Here is an 18,017-nt window from a genome sequence, read left to right on the forward strand (position 1 = left end):
ATAACAGGAAGTTTTGTTTCTGCCCAGGATACCCCATCATATTCCAACAGAGGGAGTCAAAGAGAGTCAGTAATGGCAACTTGATGGAAAATTATGGCTTGGGTCTCCTCAAAAGAACTAAATTTGGTGCTATCAAAAAGTCAGTGGCACACCTAAGGGAAATTAGAAACCTTGCCTAAATGTAAACTCCTCAACTATGCGAGCCAAGAAGACACCAACACCCATCAGACCTTCATTATACACCCTATCTCACTGTGCCAAATTTAGATGGTAATGCTTCATCTAAGTTTTCTTTCTGATACTGCTGGTGACTCAGGTGCTCCCTTGATTCCAGAGGTCTTCCCAGGATTGTGTCGATGTAATGAAGGATCTGTAGCAGTGTGTCCTGCGAGAGGTGGCAGTGCCCATACCATCTGACTGCCCTCTTGGTTTGGTTTGTATGGCATATGTCCCCTCACCAACATACACTGCCATCCCCATGGACCAGAGACCTCCTTCAGAAGTGAAGGATGCTCCCTACCTCCAGATATAAAGACTCAGCCACTGGACCTTCCTCCTTCTGCAGATACACAGAATATGCCTCCTATCCCCACTTCCATATGAAGATCTGACCCTACTTCCTTCAATGATATATCACAAATGGACACTGCACCTTCTATAGTCAGGGAGGAAGATGGCTGCTTATGACTTTTTCGAAGATAGTAACAAAAAAAGGTGCCCACCACTCCCTTATCCTTGAAGATAATCTACAACCAAAGTGAACTTGAAAAGACTATAAAGAAGGAAACAAAAACAGCCTTGGAAACCAGGAGGCAAGATGTACTTCAGCTACTGAAAGGCTGATCAACTGATGAAGTCAATAGGACTCAGTCTTTTCCTCCTAGCCTTCTTGTCTACCACCTCCCCCCAGGCCAGTTCCCCATCCACTCCATCTGAGCTTCACTGTCAACCACTCTCTTCCAAGATGTGAGCTGATAATATAGTAATGTGCCTCCCCAGCACACCCCAGGCTAGCCCACACAGGAGAGTTTTATAGGAACTTCTATAAATCATAAGTCCTCCAAAAACTAAAGACTTACTTCCCAGGGGAACTACAGAACTCACAAACACCAAACGGGGAGACATTTTGAGCATTCTGAAAAATCAAGCCAAGTGAGAATTTACTTGTTCAGCCAACTCTTGAACCAAGCATCAAACTCATTTTTGCATATTTCCCTTGTCAGGCCATGATACCAGAACAGGAGAAATTCTACCCCTCTCAATAATCATTTCCACCACTTCCAAAGCCAGGCTACACCTTGCCAAGTGTAACCCATATTCAAGAACCATCTGCTTTAGCAATACAGGAAGCCACCAGAGAAATATGCTTTAGATAATCCAACAGCTCTGCCAGCCAAGGCGGCTTCTAGAGAGAGAAGGGAGGCTGCTATTTGCCAGCTGTGGTCCCCAAGCTCAGCTGAGCTGAATTCTGTACAATGCACCAAGTAGAACTGGGGCAGAGGCCACTGACTTGGTCAATTGCTGACCCCTTTCCACATACCCAGATTCAGAGCAGTCCCTAGGGCATGACAGCTCACCTTTTGCAACATCCCCACCTGAAAAAGAACACCCAGAGATAGATAAAAGCTTTATCCTACCTAGTGCCACCAACCAACCACGGCTGTGCGCCAGTGCCAGCGGAGGCGTGCATTTCATTTTAATTCGATGAGAAATCTGAACCTGAGCAAACAATATCAACCAAGATGTTCAAGCCGCCATGGCATCTGGGGATGAGTACGCTTCCAAGATCTAAAGATGTTTTCTTGCCTAAGTCAAGAATTTAATTGATCCCCCTCTCCCCAAGTCAGCTTCCCTGGTGGCTCAAATGGTACAGAATCTGCTGCAATACAGGAGTCCCGGGTTGAATCCCTAGGTTGGGAAGATCCCCAGGAGAAGGGAATGGCACCCCACTCCAGTATTCTTGCCTGGAGAATCCCATGGACAAAGGAGCCTGGTGGGCTACAGTCCATGGGGTTGCAAGAGCTGGACATGACTGAGCTACTAACACAGTCAATCTCCCCAAGTCATTACCTTCCCCCATAACGAGAAGTTTTGTTTGGTTGTTTTCACCACCTGGGAGGATGCTGTCCCTCAGTCCCCAACTCGTGAATCTCATTGGAAGTGACAGAATTCAGGGATGGTCTCATAAACTGAAGTTGTTTCTCAGGCTCCATGAAATGAGTTCTGTCCACTTCCTACTGGACATGGACGCTTGTCCCCAGGACCCTAGGAATTAAGCACCCTGCTCCCTGATCCTGCCCATTCAGAAGTAGTGCAAGATCTTTAGCCCAGGCAACAGAGATTTCTAAATTCAGCTATCTGAATCTGCCTACGGTGTTTTTCAGCAAGCACCTCCATGAGAAAAATGACTCCAATTAAGCATAATTATTAGGGTTTAATGGAGCCATTTTTCTACCTCAGTGCCTTTTTTCTATTCCAAGCCCCCCAGTTTTCTTTTTCCCTTCATTGGGACTCAGCACAGTAAGTTAAAGGTATACATTGGTTGATCTTTATTATACATACAATAACTGTCTTATTAAATTGAAATCAAATGCACATCTAGGAGAAAGTTCACTTTAGGTACCAACTCGCAGAAAAATGCTCACAGGCATAAACAATAAGCAAGGCCAGTGTGTTGCTGAGCAACTGAGGGGGTGGGGGGCAGGAATTCAGCTGAAAAGGAAGGGACACAGTTTCCTGAAAGAATGGGGTAAGCTCAGGGGTACAGATCTTGGTGGAAACTGCCCCGACTTCTTGTGGCATCCCCCACCCTAAAGCAGGCACTGGGGAGGATGGGAAATCTAATTATCAACTAAATATAATCAGGGATGCTCAGAGAATTGTCACACACACACATACATGAATACACACAGGCACACATTGTTTTTCTGGGGAATGTTGAAAACTCTGTCAATATATACAAAGCCTTTCCAACTATTATGAATGTTAAAGAGGGTGATGGGGTTGAGTGTATGTGTGTTAAAATGCTGCTGCTTGGTTAGTCTCTAGCCCCCTGGCTCACTGGACTCTCCCCCCTCCCCTCTCCCTCCTCCTCTTCCTAGGACAAGACGAGTGCTCTCAGCCTCAGCAATGTGGCGGGCGTGTTCTACATCCTGATCGGAGGACTTGGACTCGCCATGCTGGTTGCCTTAATTGAGTTCTGCTACAAATCGCGTAGCGAATCCAAGCGGATGAAGGTGGCATCGTCTTCCCAGGCCTTTTTCCTAACCTGTTCTGTGATACAGCTGGGTTTCCTGGGAGTCCCTTTTGCTAGAAAGGGTGGGAAATGATGGGAGGTGGAGGTCAGTCCTAGGCAGGGGCTGATAGAGAGTTAGGTTATGAGGAAGGCGGCAGGGCAAGAGGCAGCGGTGAGAGAGGAAGGAAGATGTGGGCATGTGTCAGGATAAATACAAGGCCTGAGAAAACAAATGCATCAGCCACTGATGGGTGGTGAGATGAAAAGTTAGGGGTTGAGTGAACACTCAAGGCAGTGTGAGGCAAGAGTGACTGCCTCACGGTCGCTCCTGGTAGTGACTCTCTGGTGTCATGTTAACTGAAGTGTAGCTCCAAAACAGCAGAGGGGGCATCTTCCCTCTGCAAGGTGGATGATTTTGCCATGCTGGGTGAGGTAGGTCTATTCTTGGCCATCACACTGTAAGATGGACTTTGGCAGAGAGGATCATGCCCAGAGAATGGTAAGCACATTAACTGATGACCCCAAACCACATCAAATATAGTGAAGGCAGGTAACTCAAAAAGAGAAGAAATATGGAAGTTATGAGAGCTGCCTGTAAAAACATGAAGAATTCTTGGGAGTGAAAGAAAACAGATCAGTTTTGTGGAGTCCCAAAGTATACAACAAGAACTAATGACTAAAAGTTATGGAGAACAGATGTGAACACAGTAAGTGAGATCTACTTTTCTTTCAGAGCTATCCCAAAATGGGATGGATTTTTGCCAGTAACACACAGCCCATCACTAGAGGCATACCTGTAGAGGATGAATAATTCCTGACAAATGTATAGATTCAAAGTATCCAATGGGAGTCTGGACTAAATGACCATCAAGGCCCCTCACTTGTCATCATTTAGCTTCAATAAGAAAATATTTGGGGAAGAAAATGTTATTCATGTGAGCAACACCATAAGCAAGACATCATGAGGAGGCAGAGAGAACTAAGACACTATCTGTAACTTTCAGCAGTTTTAACAAAGAAAATCTACTCAGGGACCCAAACTATGGCATAGATAGGAAGACCTATAGGGATATATAGGAGGGAGAAAATAGAGAAGGCTTCCAGGAAGAACCAGAAATTAAGAGGAAGGACAAGTGTAATTCAAACCAACAGAAGTGGCAAGAAGCACAGTCATTCTGAGCAATGTACCCTAGGCTGTTACTTTGACTTGCGTAGACTAGCAGGACTCATTGATAGAATTTTCTCTCCCAGAATGTGCCCTAAGAAGTCCTTTTTTCAACATGCAATCACTCCCAGACTCAGCATACCCACTGTTGGACCACAGCCATAGCCTTCTACCAACCCTCTTCCTGCCTTAGGCACCCTATATCTCTCTGCCACCCTACATATACCTCCAGGTCCCTCCTGGAGAAGACATGGCTGGACATTTGCTTCCCCTGTTTGGAAACTGTGTACTCAGTTCTGTACACAGGGAGTGGGAGTCGAGAGCGGAGGGCCTTCTGTCCTGGCATTCAACATTTCCACATCATAGTTCTAGCCTACTTTCCCCTCCCCAGGCAATCTGCTCTCCTTACATGCTCCATACTCCAGCCACCCACCTCATGCCTTCCACGTGCACCCACCCATGTGTCTTGATGCAAGCCAATCCCTCTCTGTCTTCCTTCCCATAATTAGTTGCTCAGTTGCATCCAGCTCTTTGAGACCCCATGCACTATAGCCTTCCAGGCTCCTCTGTCCAGGCAAGAATACTAGAGTGGGAAGACATTCTCTTCTCCAGGGGATCCTCCCAACTCAGGGATTGAACCCAGGTCTCCTGCATTGCAGGCAGATTCTTTACCATCTGAGTCACTAGGGAAACCCCAAAGTCAACTTCCCAAGATATATAGCATGGAGTAATTAAGGGATGGTAGTGTAATGGTACTTGGTCAGGGACCTAGGAACACCTCCATCCCACCCTTGACCAGTTCATCCAAGTTCAGGTCCTCTCAGAAAGGACAAAGCACAGCAAAAGTACGGATCTCAGATTCTAAACTCAGTGTAGACCTCCAAGGAGCTTGGCTGGACACAACAAGGTCTCCTGGAACCTGAAGAGCTGTCTTTGCCTACCCCATTCAAAGCATAAGCCTAAAAACTCTTATCTTACCCATCAAAAGTGCGGAAGGGTTACTCCAGAGGGAGTAAGTGGAACAGGAGAAGACCTAGGTTAGCACAACATTTCCGTCAGTCAGTAAGTTCAGTCGCTCAGTCGTGTCCGACTCTTTGCGACCCCATGAATCGCAGCACGCCAGGCCTCCCTGTCCATCACCAACTCCCGGAGTTTACTCAAACCCAAGTCCATCAAGTCAGTGATGCCATCCAGCCATCTCATCCTCTGTCGTCCCCTTCTCCTCCCACCCCCAATCTTTCCCAGCATCAGGGTCTTTTCCAATGAGTCAGATCTTCGCATCAGATGGCCAAAGTATTAGAGTTTCAGCTTCAACATCAGTTTTTCCAATGAACACTCAGGGCTGATCTCCTTTAGGATGGACTAGTTGGATCTCCTTGCAGTCCAAGGGACTCTCAAGAGTCTTCTCCAACACCACAGTTCAAAAGCATCAATTCTTCGACACTCAGCTTTCTTCACAGTCCAACTCTCACATCCATACACGACTACTGGAAAAACCATAGCCTTGACTAGATGGACCTTTTTTGGCAAAGTAATGCCTTTGCTTTTAAATATGCTATCTAGGTTGGTCATAACTTTCCTTCCAAGGAGTAAGCGTCTTTTAATTTCATGGCTGCAATCACGATCTGCAGTGATTTGGGAGCCCAGAAAAATAAAGTCTGACACTGTTTCTACTGTTTCCCCATCTATTTCCCATGAAGTGATGGGACCAGATGCCATGATTTTAGTTTTTTGAATGCTGAGCTTTAAGCCAACTTTTTCACTCTCCTCCATCCACAACCCCCCAAAACCTTCCCCATGGGCCATAACCGAAACCAGGGTCCCAGGATTGGCCTGGTGCTCACTGAGGGAACTCCCCTCAAACATAGTGCAGCAAGGCTCTGGAGACTGAATGTCTGAGCACAAATATTACCTGCTCTGCACATTAACTGAATCATCCTGAACAAGTTTCAATAGCTCTCTGATCCTCCTTTTCATAAAATGGGGCTAGTGGTAACATTGGGTTAGCCAAAAAGTTCATCTGGGTTTTTTGGTAACATCATATGGAAAACCTAAACAAACCTTTGGCCAACCCAATATACACCTTATAAAAATTGTTGTGGATTATATGAAAAAGTGGGTATAAAGGCTCTGCAAAATTCCTGGGCCATAGTAAGCCCTAAGTAAATAATAATTACTAGAATTATATTATTATAAAGAATTATATTATTAACTAGAATTATATTATTAGTGGCCAGCTACAGCCTCCTTAAGACTTTCATGTCATAGCCCCTACTAACATGTCCTAGGGTTTTTTAAGCCATAGAGATTGTGAGTTTCCTAAGGTAAGAAGCTGTATCTGATTTCTCTTTGGACATCCCACACATATAGGGTAAGCGTTAGTTAGATTAATGTGGGATTGTATCCAGTGAAAATCTCCTGGAGGACAAGGTGAGGCAATGGAAGGAGCTGCTCTCAGATGAAGCAAACACAACCATCAAAACCACCCAGCCAGGAAGCACACACATCACCTGATGTCCTTTTGGCTCCATCATGAGATCTGATAAAACCAGACATGCCCAAGCAGGACTGGGCTTCCAGCCCTTCCTATGGGATGACCATATCCTACTAATCATGGTCAGTGCCAGGTGGCGGTACCAGGGTGGCTAACAACAAAGATCCTCTTAAACCTGTATAATATTGACCTTCACCACTGAAGCCACAACATCCAAGTAAAGACAAGAATCCTTAAGAAAGTCAACTGAGTCATACCATAACTTCTGGGAGACATTCTCCCCCTTCCCTTTCTAAGGAAGATATCAAATTTCTCAGGAGCCAACATCAGGATCTCTTAGAATCATTAATGCAAGCTGTTCCATCACAATCTTCTATAGTTAATTCCACTGGTTGGCATAACTTCTTCCCAACACAATGAGACTCCTAATAGAATTTTTAATATTCTACCTGCAGAAAAGATGCCTTTATGGGCCTTAAGTGTCAACCCAGTCCTTAATTTTCAGAGCTCCATCAACCCCTCTCTTATCCAAAGGAGATAAGTGAACAAATTCTGCTTGCCTCTCAGACTTTGCTGCTTTGTAGTTCTCTCTATCATTCTGTACTTTGCCTGCTCCAAAGGCAGATTAACTCTTTTCAAAAGTTCAGCCTCCACCTTCACACAGAGGACTGCACTGACAGTATCCAAGGCCTTTGGCAAGAACCTTCCTTCTTATTTCCTCCCTTAACTACAGTACGTGGCCAACCCTTGAGACTTTGAGCCCCTAAACCTAGTTCACAATCAGCCTCCTATTTCTCAACAGTGGTTATGGAGCCCTTCCCCACCCTGCATGAAAAACAGAGGAAAGGGAAGAAGAGGGTGCAGGAAAGGGAAAGAAGGAAAGGAGAAAGAAAGAAGAAAGGGAGGGGAAAAAGGAAAAATACCTTTTTAGTAACTTCTCTATTCAAAGTGCTTAATATACATTTTCATTAACCCTGTGCTTGCAGTTCTACAGATGAAGAAATAGGGGGTCAGAGAAGTTAAGTAGTTTTTCCAACAAACTCAGAGCTGGTGGAACAGGAATGAGATCTCCAACGTGGCTTCTGCAAAGCCTGGGTTCTTGGTACCAGCCAAGTCACTTCTCATCAATTTCTTTCTCCACCCCAACCACAGGGCAACAGATAATTTTTATCACCTACTAGGTCCCATCAAAACCCCACCCACAGTGCACAGACAAATAAGAGGCAGTCCTTATCCTTAGGTTTGTCTGATCTAGTTGTTTAGGCCATCCGTGGGACGTGATCCTTGGCTTGCGCATTACTGAGACCCTCTCCCCTTTGATGTTATGTGAGCAGGACACAGAGGAAGTGTCACAGGGACAGAGGGAAGGCACCCTGCAGGCAGTCCTTCTACAAAGACGTATGCAACACCACTGCCTGCTAGGCATCACTCAGCCCTCAGGATCCAGTCAGGAGCAAGCCAGTTTCTGCTCTCAGGAAACTGAGAGTTTAATTGACAGAAAATAAGCAAATGTGTAATATATGTTCAATGAGTGTTTGAAGAAAAATGCCCACAGCAGTCAAGTCCTGATCAGGGGATGGGGTCAGGGGCAGGACAAGAGGCTTCCCTGAAACAGTGATGGTGAACAGACTTGAAGCAGAGAAGGAGTTAACCAGGGGACGATGGTTGTCACCAAAGGAGGCACAAGTATCACAGACCCAAAGACCAAAACTCTTGCCCAGACATAAGAGGAAGGCCAGGGAGATTGGGCACAGGAAGACTGATGAGAAAGGAGAGCAAGGAAGAGCTGGGCGCTCAGAGAGGGACTTCAGGCAACACCAACATTTCAGCTTAACTGAAACTGTCACACTAGTAAAAAAAAAATTTCAAATCCAAGACATACTCCAAATTGAATAAACTCTCAGACACCCTGTAGCTCTCCTCTGCTTGGGAAAACAGACAGAAACCTGAGCCCTTAACTGATAGTAAGGCTAACCAGGGTCTTTATTATCTACCGCATTGATCCCCCTCAAAAGAATAATTCCCAGCCTCTCCCACCCCCAGGAGAGTGCTGACTTTTCATAATTGTAGTAGCTGTGCTGACACGGGCTGTGTTGAAACCACAGCCATCAAGGCTTTGCATGTTTCCCTGGAATTAATGAGCAGCTGAGGTACATGGTCAGGCATGGGTACGGCAGGGGAGGGGGGTGCGTCCTCCACAGCAGGTGGCCCCTCTGACTCGAAGGCATCACCGAGGGCTGAGCCTTTACTAGGGTGTTCTATGATGTGCAGAGGCTGGGCAGACTTTTCTTAGAAAAGCAAGTAGCTGAAAAGTTAGGGTGTCATCACTGTTAGATAAATGAGTTTCTGAAGCAGCAACTCTGGGACTTTGAGGCTAGACTTTTCACTCACCCTTTTCTCCCCGAGTATCTGTTTCAGAAACAACTACTTATAAGGATGAACTTGAAGAACAGGTGGCATGTCAAGGATGGACAGGGGAGAACCACAGTTTCCAGAAGCAAGGGGAGAGATGACATCAGCTTACAATGTGTTAGCTACCAGGGGGAGAAGGCCTCACAGGCAGGGGGTCGTCCACTTTGACCCGAGGTCACAGATAACTGTAACTTGAAGCGAGTCAGTGACAAGTCCTCAGTTGCTCTATAAAGTGAAATCAACTAAGACCAGTATGTTTTCACCTTATTTGCATATTAGAATAACCTGGGGGCGGTTGAAACTCTAGATGTCCACGCCACACACCACACCTATTAAGTCAGCATCCCTGAGGCAGGTCTCAAACATCAGTGTTTCTTCCTCTGAAACCCCTACAACCTGCAGCCAAGTTTGAGGACTAGTGAAATGGTAGTTTTTAGCAGTGCTTTCCACTCCCGTTTTGACTCTATTCATCCCTTCTCCTCAGATTAGAAAGGAAACCAGTAAGCAGGTAACCCCCACCACCAACAGGAGAATGGAGTCACTGACCTCAGAGAACTCCTCAGCTTTCATAAAAACCAATCCTGAATGACTTGAACTTGAAGAGTTCTAGCTACATGCCTGGCTCAGTTACCTCAGACTCATAGGCACCAATACTGATTATGCCACTAGCCTTCTCCTTTAAAATAAATATGTCAAGTACCACTGACTTCTATGGGATATTACGGAAATATGTGAGACCTTTTGAGAAAGAAAGCCCAGGGTGATCTGTGTGAACTTTAAACTTTTTGTTTTAATTAAAGGAGTGTAGCAGAGAAAACTCATAGAAGATAGACATCCCAAGCTAACTCATAGAAGGTTCCACACTGCCCCTACACACAAATAAAAAGTTCTTGTCAACAATTTAAAAGTGAGAACAAGTCACCATGAATTTCTCATGTTTTCTTTTTACATTTCTTTTTACATTTCCCCCATAGAGCAGCACAGAGGTGTTGATGTGACCTTGACTTAGAAGAGTGCTCTCCAGGTCGCACTTCCTCGTCAGTGCAGGCAGAATGTAAATATACTATGTCCAGGAGTTTGAAGAGAAGACAGAACCTGTGTGGGTGGAGCATCATATGGGGCAGATCTGTCTGAATCATGGAATTTTTTAAAAGGAAAACTATTTTAAAACACTGTCAGAATTACCAGTAATAAGAGGATCCTCCCAAAGCATAGTGTAGCAGAAAGAATAACAACTGGGTCAAAACTGCCCTGTTTATGTCCATGAGGCCACACGAGGTTGACTTACTTCTCTGATCACTTGAATCATGTCAATATGCAAAGGGGGACGTCATCAACTTTTTAAGACTGGCCCTATGTGTTTGGCTTTTCTTAGACACATTCAAAGATATCTACTGAGCCTCTAACGACATGCTGGGCTCGCTGGCAGGCAGCTAAGGATTGAGAAGACACAGCCCTTGTCCTTCTACAGACAGTTAGCTCTCTTAAAGAAGACAGAAGTTACATACCTAAAGCAGAATCATTGCAAGCAAGTGTATAATGTAGAGAACTGGTGAGGATGGGGGGCAGGACATGCTGGGGCAGTCTAAGACAACTTCAAAGAGGTAGGAACAAATTGAGTCTTGAAGGATGGATAGATTGGCCTTACAGAAAGAAACCTCTAAACTCATAGACAAATTTTTGTGTTGATTTTCATCAAGAAACTAAGCCCTACCTCAAAATTTCTATGGGTATCTTTTAACGAGAAGTTGGAGGTGACAGGAAAAGGGTTTGGATTTCTGGTCATGAAATTTCATTCTCCAAAGGAACGCAGAAAAGAACACTTCCTCTTGTCTAATAGGATATGATTATAATCACAGATTCTTGTCTTGATCATTTTGTCTAACTCATCTCATCCTGGGGTTATCATTGGAGCTCTTTTAACATTCTTTAGAATTTCAACATTCTAGAAATCATAATCTTTCACAAATCAGTAGCACCAATCTGATGTGTCAGGGTAGAAGTACAGGTTATATGCGCTAATGGGAAGTGGATGACAGATAATGATCTTTGGAATTCATTTTCATTTTCTTTAGCACAGGCTTCTTTTCCATTATATTATGCATACCGTATTAGTCAAACAAGTCCCTATGTTCTCTTAACACACACTGCTAGAGGTAAGATGACATTTTTTTCCAGAAGTAATCATAAGTAGTTTTAAAGTTTCACCCAACAATGATATACCATCAATTTTGTGTAACATTTCAACTCATTTTTTCATGCAGTATAGAAAGAACCATTCTCTCTAATACACTTTGACAAACATGGCGATTTCAAAGGTCTAGAGAAATAGCTATGCACAAAGTCACATAGCAAGTTGATGTCAGGATCAGGACTAAAACCCAAGTTTCCTAAACCCCATTTCCAGGGCGTTTCTACTTGGTCACGTTGCTACATTTATTATCATCAATACTACCATGGAACCATTGTACCTTTAGAAATCACAGAAGGTAAAGGATCTTAGAGATCACCCAATTCAGCACATCTCGTTAAACTTAGAGAACATGAGCTCCAGAGAGGGAATCAGACTAGTCCACAGCCAGGTAACAGTTCTGTGAGTTCACAGGAAGTCAGGATTAGCATTACAGATTAGGAAACAAGCTGGGTAGGGAGGAGAGTTGGAGTGACATTTTAAGCCCAGTGTTGACTCATTCTCCTTGCCTGTCATTGCCAAGGACCTGGGGAAGAACCCCCGGTCCTCCTGAAAAGGGTTTCTGTTTGATCCCACAGCAATCCATCAACGAAGCCATACGGACATCGACGCTCCCTCGAAACAGTGGGGCAGGAGCCAGCGGTGGCGGGAGTGGAGAGAACGGCCGGGTGGTCAGCCATGACTTCCCCAAGTCCATGCAGTCGATCCCCTGCATGAGCCACAGTTCAGGGATGCCCTTGGGTGCCACCGGATTATAACTGCAGCAGATGGAGACCCCCTTGGGGAGTATGCCCAGGCTCGCCCAGTTCCATCCCATACCCCTCAGTGCCAAAAACAACAAAACGAAACACAACCGCCACCAACCACCAGGACCACGAGGAGGAGGAGTCAACAGATTTTCCTGAAGAATCAAGAAACCATTTTGTGGCCCCTTCTCCTTTTTTGATGTTCTTTTGCCCTTTTCCGTTGGCTAAGCGAGGATGATAAATAACATTATATGGCAATAAGGGGAGAATAACCCTGTCATGTAGAGCCTGTGTCACGGGAGCACTAATGAGGAAACTGTACTGTTTTCTTTTAATTCAGTTGTTCATGTGTCTTAGTGTGTGCACTATTTTTTTTTCTTACTAATATCCATGGTTTGCAGGTTCTGTTAGATCCCTTCCTTTTCCTTCTTACTCCCAACTCCCTACCCATCCCACTTTAGTTTTCAGATTCGAGATTCAAGATTTGTTCCACCTGACAAGCAAGCAAAAGGAAAACAGCAATCTTCAAATGAATTCATCATGGGAGCTCTCCAAATCCCCTCCACACCTCAGCCCCAAGCCATGGATGGAGACCGACATTGCTGGAGGAGTGGGTTGCCTCTCCACACAGGGCACTGCCCAGGCACTGACTTAGTTAAAAACACGTGTGAAGCAACTCAGACCCTGGGTGGCAAAGAAGCTGTAAAGGCAGACATGCAGTCAGAAGAAGACTCATGAAGTTATTGCTGGAGATGCAGATAAAGCTTCCTTGAATGTGTAACAGCCATCTCACAGGCCTTAGGTGGAACAGTATGCTTTGTCACAGAATCATGCTCAGCCCTGAGGAGTATGTCCTTCTGCTAGTCTCAAGCCCAATGGCATTCTGGTGGCTGAAGGGCAACTGACCTCCTAAACCAAGTCGAGCCTTGGGAATAGCTGACATCCAGAAAACGCTCATCCCTGATTCTCACTTTTCATTTGATAGTCCTCTGCAGCAACCCCATTGTAGAGTAGACTCTTTCTCCTTGGAGCCTCTGATGTGGGGGAAATGTTATACAAGCTAAATGCAAAAAAAGAGAAGAAACAAAAAAAAGCTGATGGAAGAACTTTGGAAGAGGAAGCTTCATCCAAGCCCACAAGCAATAGAACTTTCTATAGTGTGCCCTGTCCTAAGACTGAGAGACCAAGTGTGAAGTTTAGGGTTTTAGTGACCTGGAGAACTTGAGTTTTTATGTCCATGTATGAGTGTTATTTTACCAGGTGGTCAGATGAACTGTCATCTTTAGGAAGTGAAATGCCCAAGGCTGAATGATTTGAAGGACAGGGAGATGGATTAGGTTGATAACAACACTGGGAGACCTTAAGATCCCTGATCCCAACTTGTAACTTGAAGAGGCCAATCTTCCCCCGGTTAAGACAGAATGAGAATGTTATGATCCAATGACCAGAATCATTGGATTGTGCCCACAATGTGAAACTAAAACAAGATTGGAGAAGTGACAGGGTTCATGGAGAGAAGCCTAGGCTGACTACAACTTTGGTTGGGATCTTGGCACATGGCTTTCTTGGAGATCCCAGCTCTCATTCCTGGTGCAGTCAGCTTCCTTCTCTCCAGCACCTCTCTGCTAGGTGCATGATTCATCACCTAGAGTGTGCCATGTGTCATCAGCCTTTACTGAAAACCATATTCTGGCTTTTTCCCTCACCCCCCCAACTTCTATCCATTCTTCTCTGCTAGGGATTATCATTAGCAATGGACAAACTAAAGGTTTTGGAGCCTACCTCCAAGTAGATGCAGCATGGCTGGCTTCATATGTGGATTCTCTCCATGGACCCCCACCATCTGTATGTCTCTTCCATCCTCCTTTCATCAGCCATAGCAAAAAACCATCCCAAAATCAAACTCTTTGCCCTCTCAACTCAAGTGTCGTTCAGTCTCTCATATATCCATGTGGGCATGGTATGTGAAGCAGAACCCCCGAGAAGGACTGTCACTTTTTGCTACTGCCCAGCCCATCCATTGCCCTCCCACCAGATTTTCCCTAACCCTTAGCCTACCACTGCAGAATCTGATACGACCCACCCTTATGGAGTCTGCATTTCAGAGGAGTTCGAAATAACCCTCTACAATCAACATGCTTCAAAAATATTTTGCCTTTGGCCTGGTAAGATGCCTCTTCAGCCACTGAGTTCACCAGTAACATGATCTGATAGTAACAGATCAGCTATGCTAGAAATGAGTGTGTATGCTATGTGGGGGTCCAAGACTCCAGCAGATGTTTTTCATTGACAGAGGGGTGATGGGAAAAACAAAAGTAAGAAAAAAGTTAACTTGTATTATGTATTTTTACTACACTTTTCTTAAAAATAGAGCAATGGGAAAACTGAAGGAGACTGACATTTTTCTCAACAGGAATCCATACTAAACAGTTCTGGCTTTCATTAAATTTTGCTCTTTGGTACCTGGGCCTTTTATTTAACATCTCTATTTGTTTTAACTCTCTTGGCAGATGTGTGAAAGGATTTTTGCTTGATCAAACACTAAATATTTTTCTTGGTTCCTGTTTTTCTTTCAAATAGACAGGTTTTTTTTTTCTTTTGGTATTTGCATAAAATGAAAATATCACCAAGAATTAAATCACTGTGGATCCATTATCTACTTTTCATATTTGTCCATTCCATGTTTGTGCCATTTCTGAAGCCAGAGCACTAAACTATGTTATTTCCTTATTGTTAAGCCTAAGTTCAGTGCATTTTCGATGGTGACCAATACTCCTGACTCATGAACAGTTCTTCAAACAAAGTCATTGCAGATGAACTAGATCACTGTGGTTTATTCACCCAAATGAGACAATAACAACAAAAAGACAGAATGGTATCGGTTTTCAAGGGTTATGGTTCCAACTGCGTAAGGAGCAGGGTTTAACTTGCAGTAGTCACAGCACCTCTAGGGAACTGGAAGGTTCACACGGAATGTCTTCTAGACATTCCCCCAGCTGGAGTCCAGATACACCTATGATGTGCAGAGTCACAACCAAAACCAAATCCAGATCAGTCTTATAAAAAGACAACTGTGGTCCTTAGGGCACATGACCCCTCTTCTTGCCTGAAAGCTATTCTTTCACTCAAGCAAGATGGACTCTGTAAAGGACCTGACATTTTTTGACATGTAAATACCAATGATTAAGAACAGCTTCAAGTGTTTTCTTTCCTAGGGAACTTTGCACATTAGAAGGGGCCAGAGGTCTAAAATAACAGTGGCATTTCAAGCAGTGACTACCATGGTTTAAAAGGGATGGTGGAAGGGAAAGAACTTAGCAGACTTGTATGAGGTTTCAGTCACTGTTCAGACCCACTCGCAGTCACCTCCAGCATCTAGGGTGCTCCTGAATGAGGAAGCCCTTAGCACTAGCTGCCACAAGGAGAAAACTGGTCTGTCACCTTCCCATCAAATAGTTGGGATAGTGATCATAATGGCTGTAAGAGCACAGGTTACTATGCTCTGAGTACTCACTATGTTAAGCACACTTCGTATCTTCTAAAGCATGACAGTGGCCCATAAGAAATGAGGAATCCCAGACTTAAAAGAGACATCACAACCCTCTCACAGTCTTGTAAGTGATAGAGCCAAGATTCTGCCAGGAACCCAAAGACTTTACATTGCCCATCTCATTGTTAACCAGCTTATAATATGAACAGGAAAATCAGGGGTGAACAGAAAAATCTCAGGCAAATAGTCCTCTGCCTTCCTCTAATACCAAAGTAACTGAAAATGGAATGGTGCAAGGTACACAGGCCACAGCTTTCGGAGAGTCAGTCTATCCTCTTGAGGCATGAGAGATCACTAATCCAGACAGGATTAGCCCAAAAGGAAAAGAGGAGAAAGAGTCACTTTGGGCCCTTTTAAAATATCAATATTCAGGCTAAAGAGTAGCAAGCAGGCTGAAAGGGGACTGGAAAGCAGGCTCCCCTGCAGAATAGCTGGTTCAGCCTGGAGAAAGATCCTCATGGCTGTCCAGAGGAAGTGGAGCTAGCTTTTGAGGGGACAAGACCAGGATCAGTTGTGGGACTAAAGAAGGAGTTCATAATGGTCCAAGTATCCCCATGGTAGAATGAGACAGCCCCTGGAGGTGATGCCACTGATGTGAAAGTTGAAATATATATCCTCTAATGTTCCTTACTTTATCTTTGCATCTCTGCAGCCCTGTTCAGGTTATCTGCTAAGTAATACTCTGATATATGTTAAGAGGAGGTCAACAAGGCCCTATAAAAATGGGCATAAATATCACTAAAATCGGGTCCAAAATCAACTTATCCTCATAAGAGACAAGATGGCAAGTTCCTTCCTCACCAAATGCTAATGTTCCCTCTAGGAAAAAATATCTATGGAGGTCCATTCCTATCCTGTTGCTGCTACAACTGTTGAGTTATTCAGTCATGTCTGACTCTTTTGCAACCCCATGGACTGTAGCCTGGCCAGGTTCCTCTGTTCATGGTATTTCCTAGGCAAGAATACTGGAGCAGGCTGCCATTTCCTCCTCCAGAGGATCTTCCTGACCCCAGTGATCGAACCTGCATCTCCTGCATTGGCAGGCAAATTCTCTACCACTGAGCTACCTGGGAAGTCCCTGGTGTGAGTCTGGCCACTGACAAATGACCCTAATAGAGTGCTTTGTAATTTTCAAACAAATTTTGTTTCTTGAAGTTTCCAGATCACACCATGAACAGAGAAGCAATGTACTGGAGTGGAAAGGCCAGTAGATGAGATGAGGATTCGCAATGCCTGGCTTCCTCTCCTCTGGTCTTTTCAACCTTGGATAAGAAAATTAACTACCTAAGCCTCATTTTCCTATCAAAGAAATGGGACATCTGGTGTCAAAACAGGCAGTAACTCTAAACTCTAAATACACTCAGGAGTCACATAGGGAACTTTAAACAAAGTCACCAATGCTCAAGATGCATCTCCAAATCCAGTTTGTCTGAGTGCATGCATGATTGTTGTTCTTTTATTATTGTTTTGTTTTGAACTTTCAGGTGATTAAAATGTGCAGCCGAGATTGAACACTACTATAATCAGGCCATCATAGGGATAAAGAAAATGCTCATGAAATCTTAAAATTTTCAAAGTACTAATTAGGGTTATCTATAATTGGCCAGACCAACACCAGAACCCTGGTTACCTGATGGCAGTCAAATCTTCATGGCCCCAGGAGAGAAAATACCATTACATTAATCTGATACCAGGGAAGGCTAGGATACCATGCCCAACTTGGGCTCTAAATGTTCCTTTACCCTTTAGGCATGTTTGTAATATTAATAATAACATTCTGCTGGTGGGGGGTGGGGGGGTGGAGAAAGAGATGTTCGAGATAAGATATAATCATCAGAAGACCATCCTCAGGAAAGGAGAGGAGAAAAAAACAAGTCTGTCAGATGAGTCAGCTTTCAACACAGCCAGTTATTTTCCAAACTGGAAAACTACTTGGCTGTTTCCATTATAGAACCAAATCCCACCACCTGCATTTTGAACATCATCCACCAGAAATCACAGCCTATCAGCCTCATCTTTCACAGGCACTCTGGGTCCTGTTGAGGACAACTCTAACTTCTTCCTCAATGGTATGCTCACCATTTTTATAGCACTACATACAGGGGAGGAGGGAACCAGCCTTTGCTCCACATCACCGACTCGATGGGCGTGAGTTTGAGTAAACTCTGTGAGTTGGTGATGGACAGGGAGGCCTGGCGTGCTGTGATTCATGGGGTCACAAAGA

The 18,017-nt window shown here is 44.4% G+C and overlaps 1 protein-coding gene across 4 annotated transcripts in view; it reads left to right on the forward strand.

Moving 5' to 3' along the window:
- The window catches only part of GRIA1 (glutamate ionotropic receptor AMPA type subunit 1), a 336,627-nt gene extending 321,720 nt beyond the window's left edge, over positions 1-14,907 (forward strand). For all 4 annotated transcript variants that reach the window (XM_043913360.1, XM_043913359.1, XM_043913362.1 and 1 more), the window contains exons 15-16: positions 3,102-3,236; positions 12,055-14,907. In XM_043913360.1, the coding sequence (XP_043769295.1) occupies positions 3,102-3,236; positions 12,055-12,255 (336 nt within the window). In that variant the 3' untranslated portion in view covers positions 12,256-14,907. The remainder of the gene's footprint in view (positions 1-3,101; positions 3,237-12,054) is intronic.
- Positions 14,908-18,017: the final 3,110 nt, after the last annotated feature.

Source organism: Cervus elaphus, chromosome 9 (genome assembly GCF_910594005.1).
Source record: "Cervus elaphus chromosome 9, mCerEla1.1, whole genome shotgun sequence".
In the NCBI taxonomy this organism is placed as follows: Eukaryota; Metazoa; Chordata; class Mammalia; order Artiodactyla; family Cervidae; genus Cervus; species Cervus elaphus.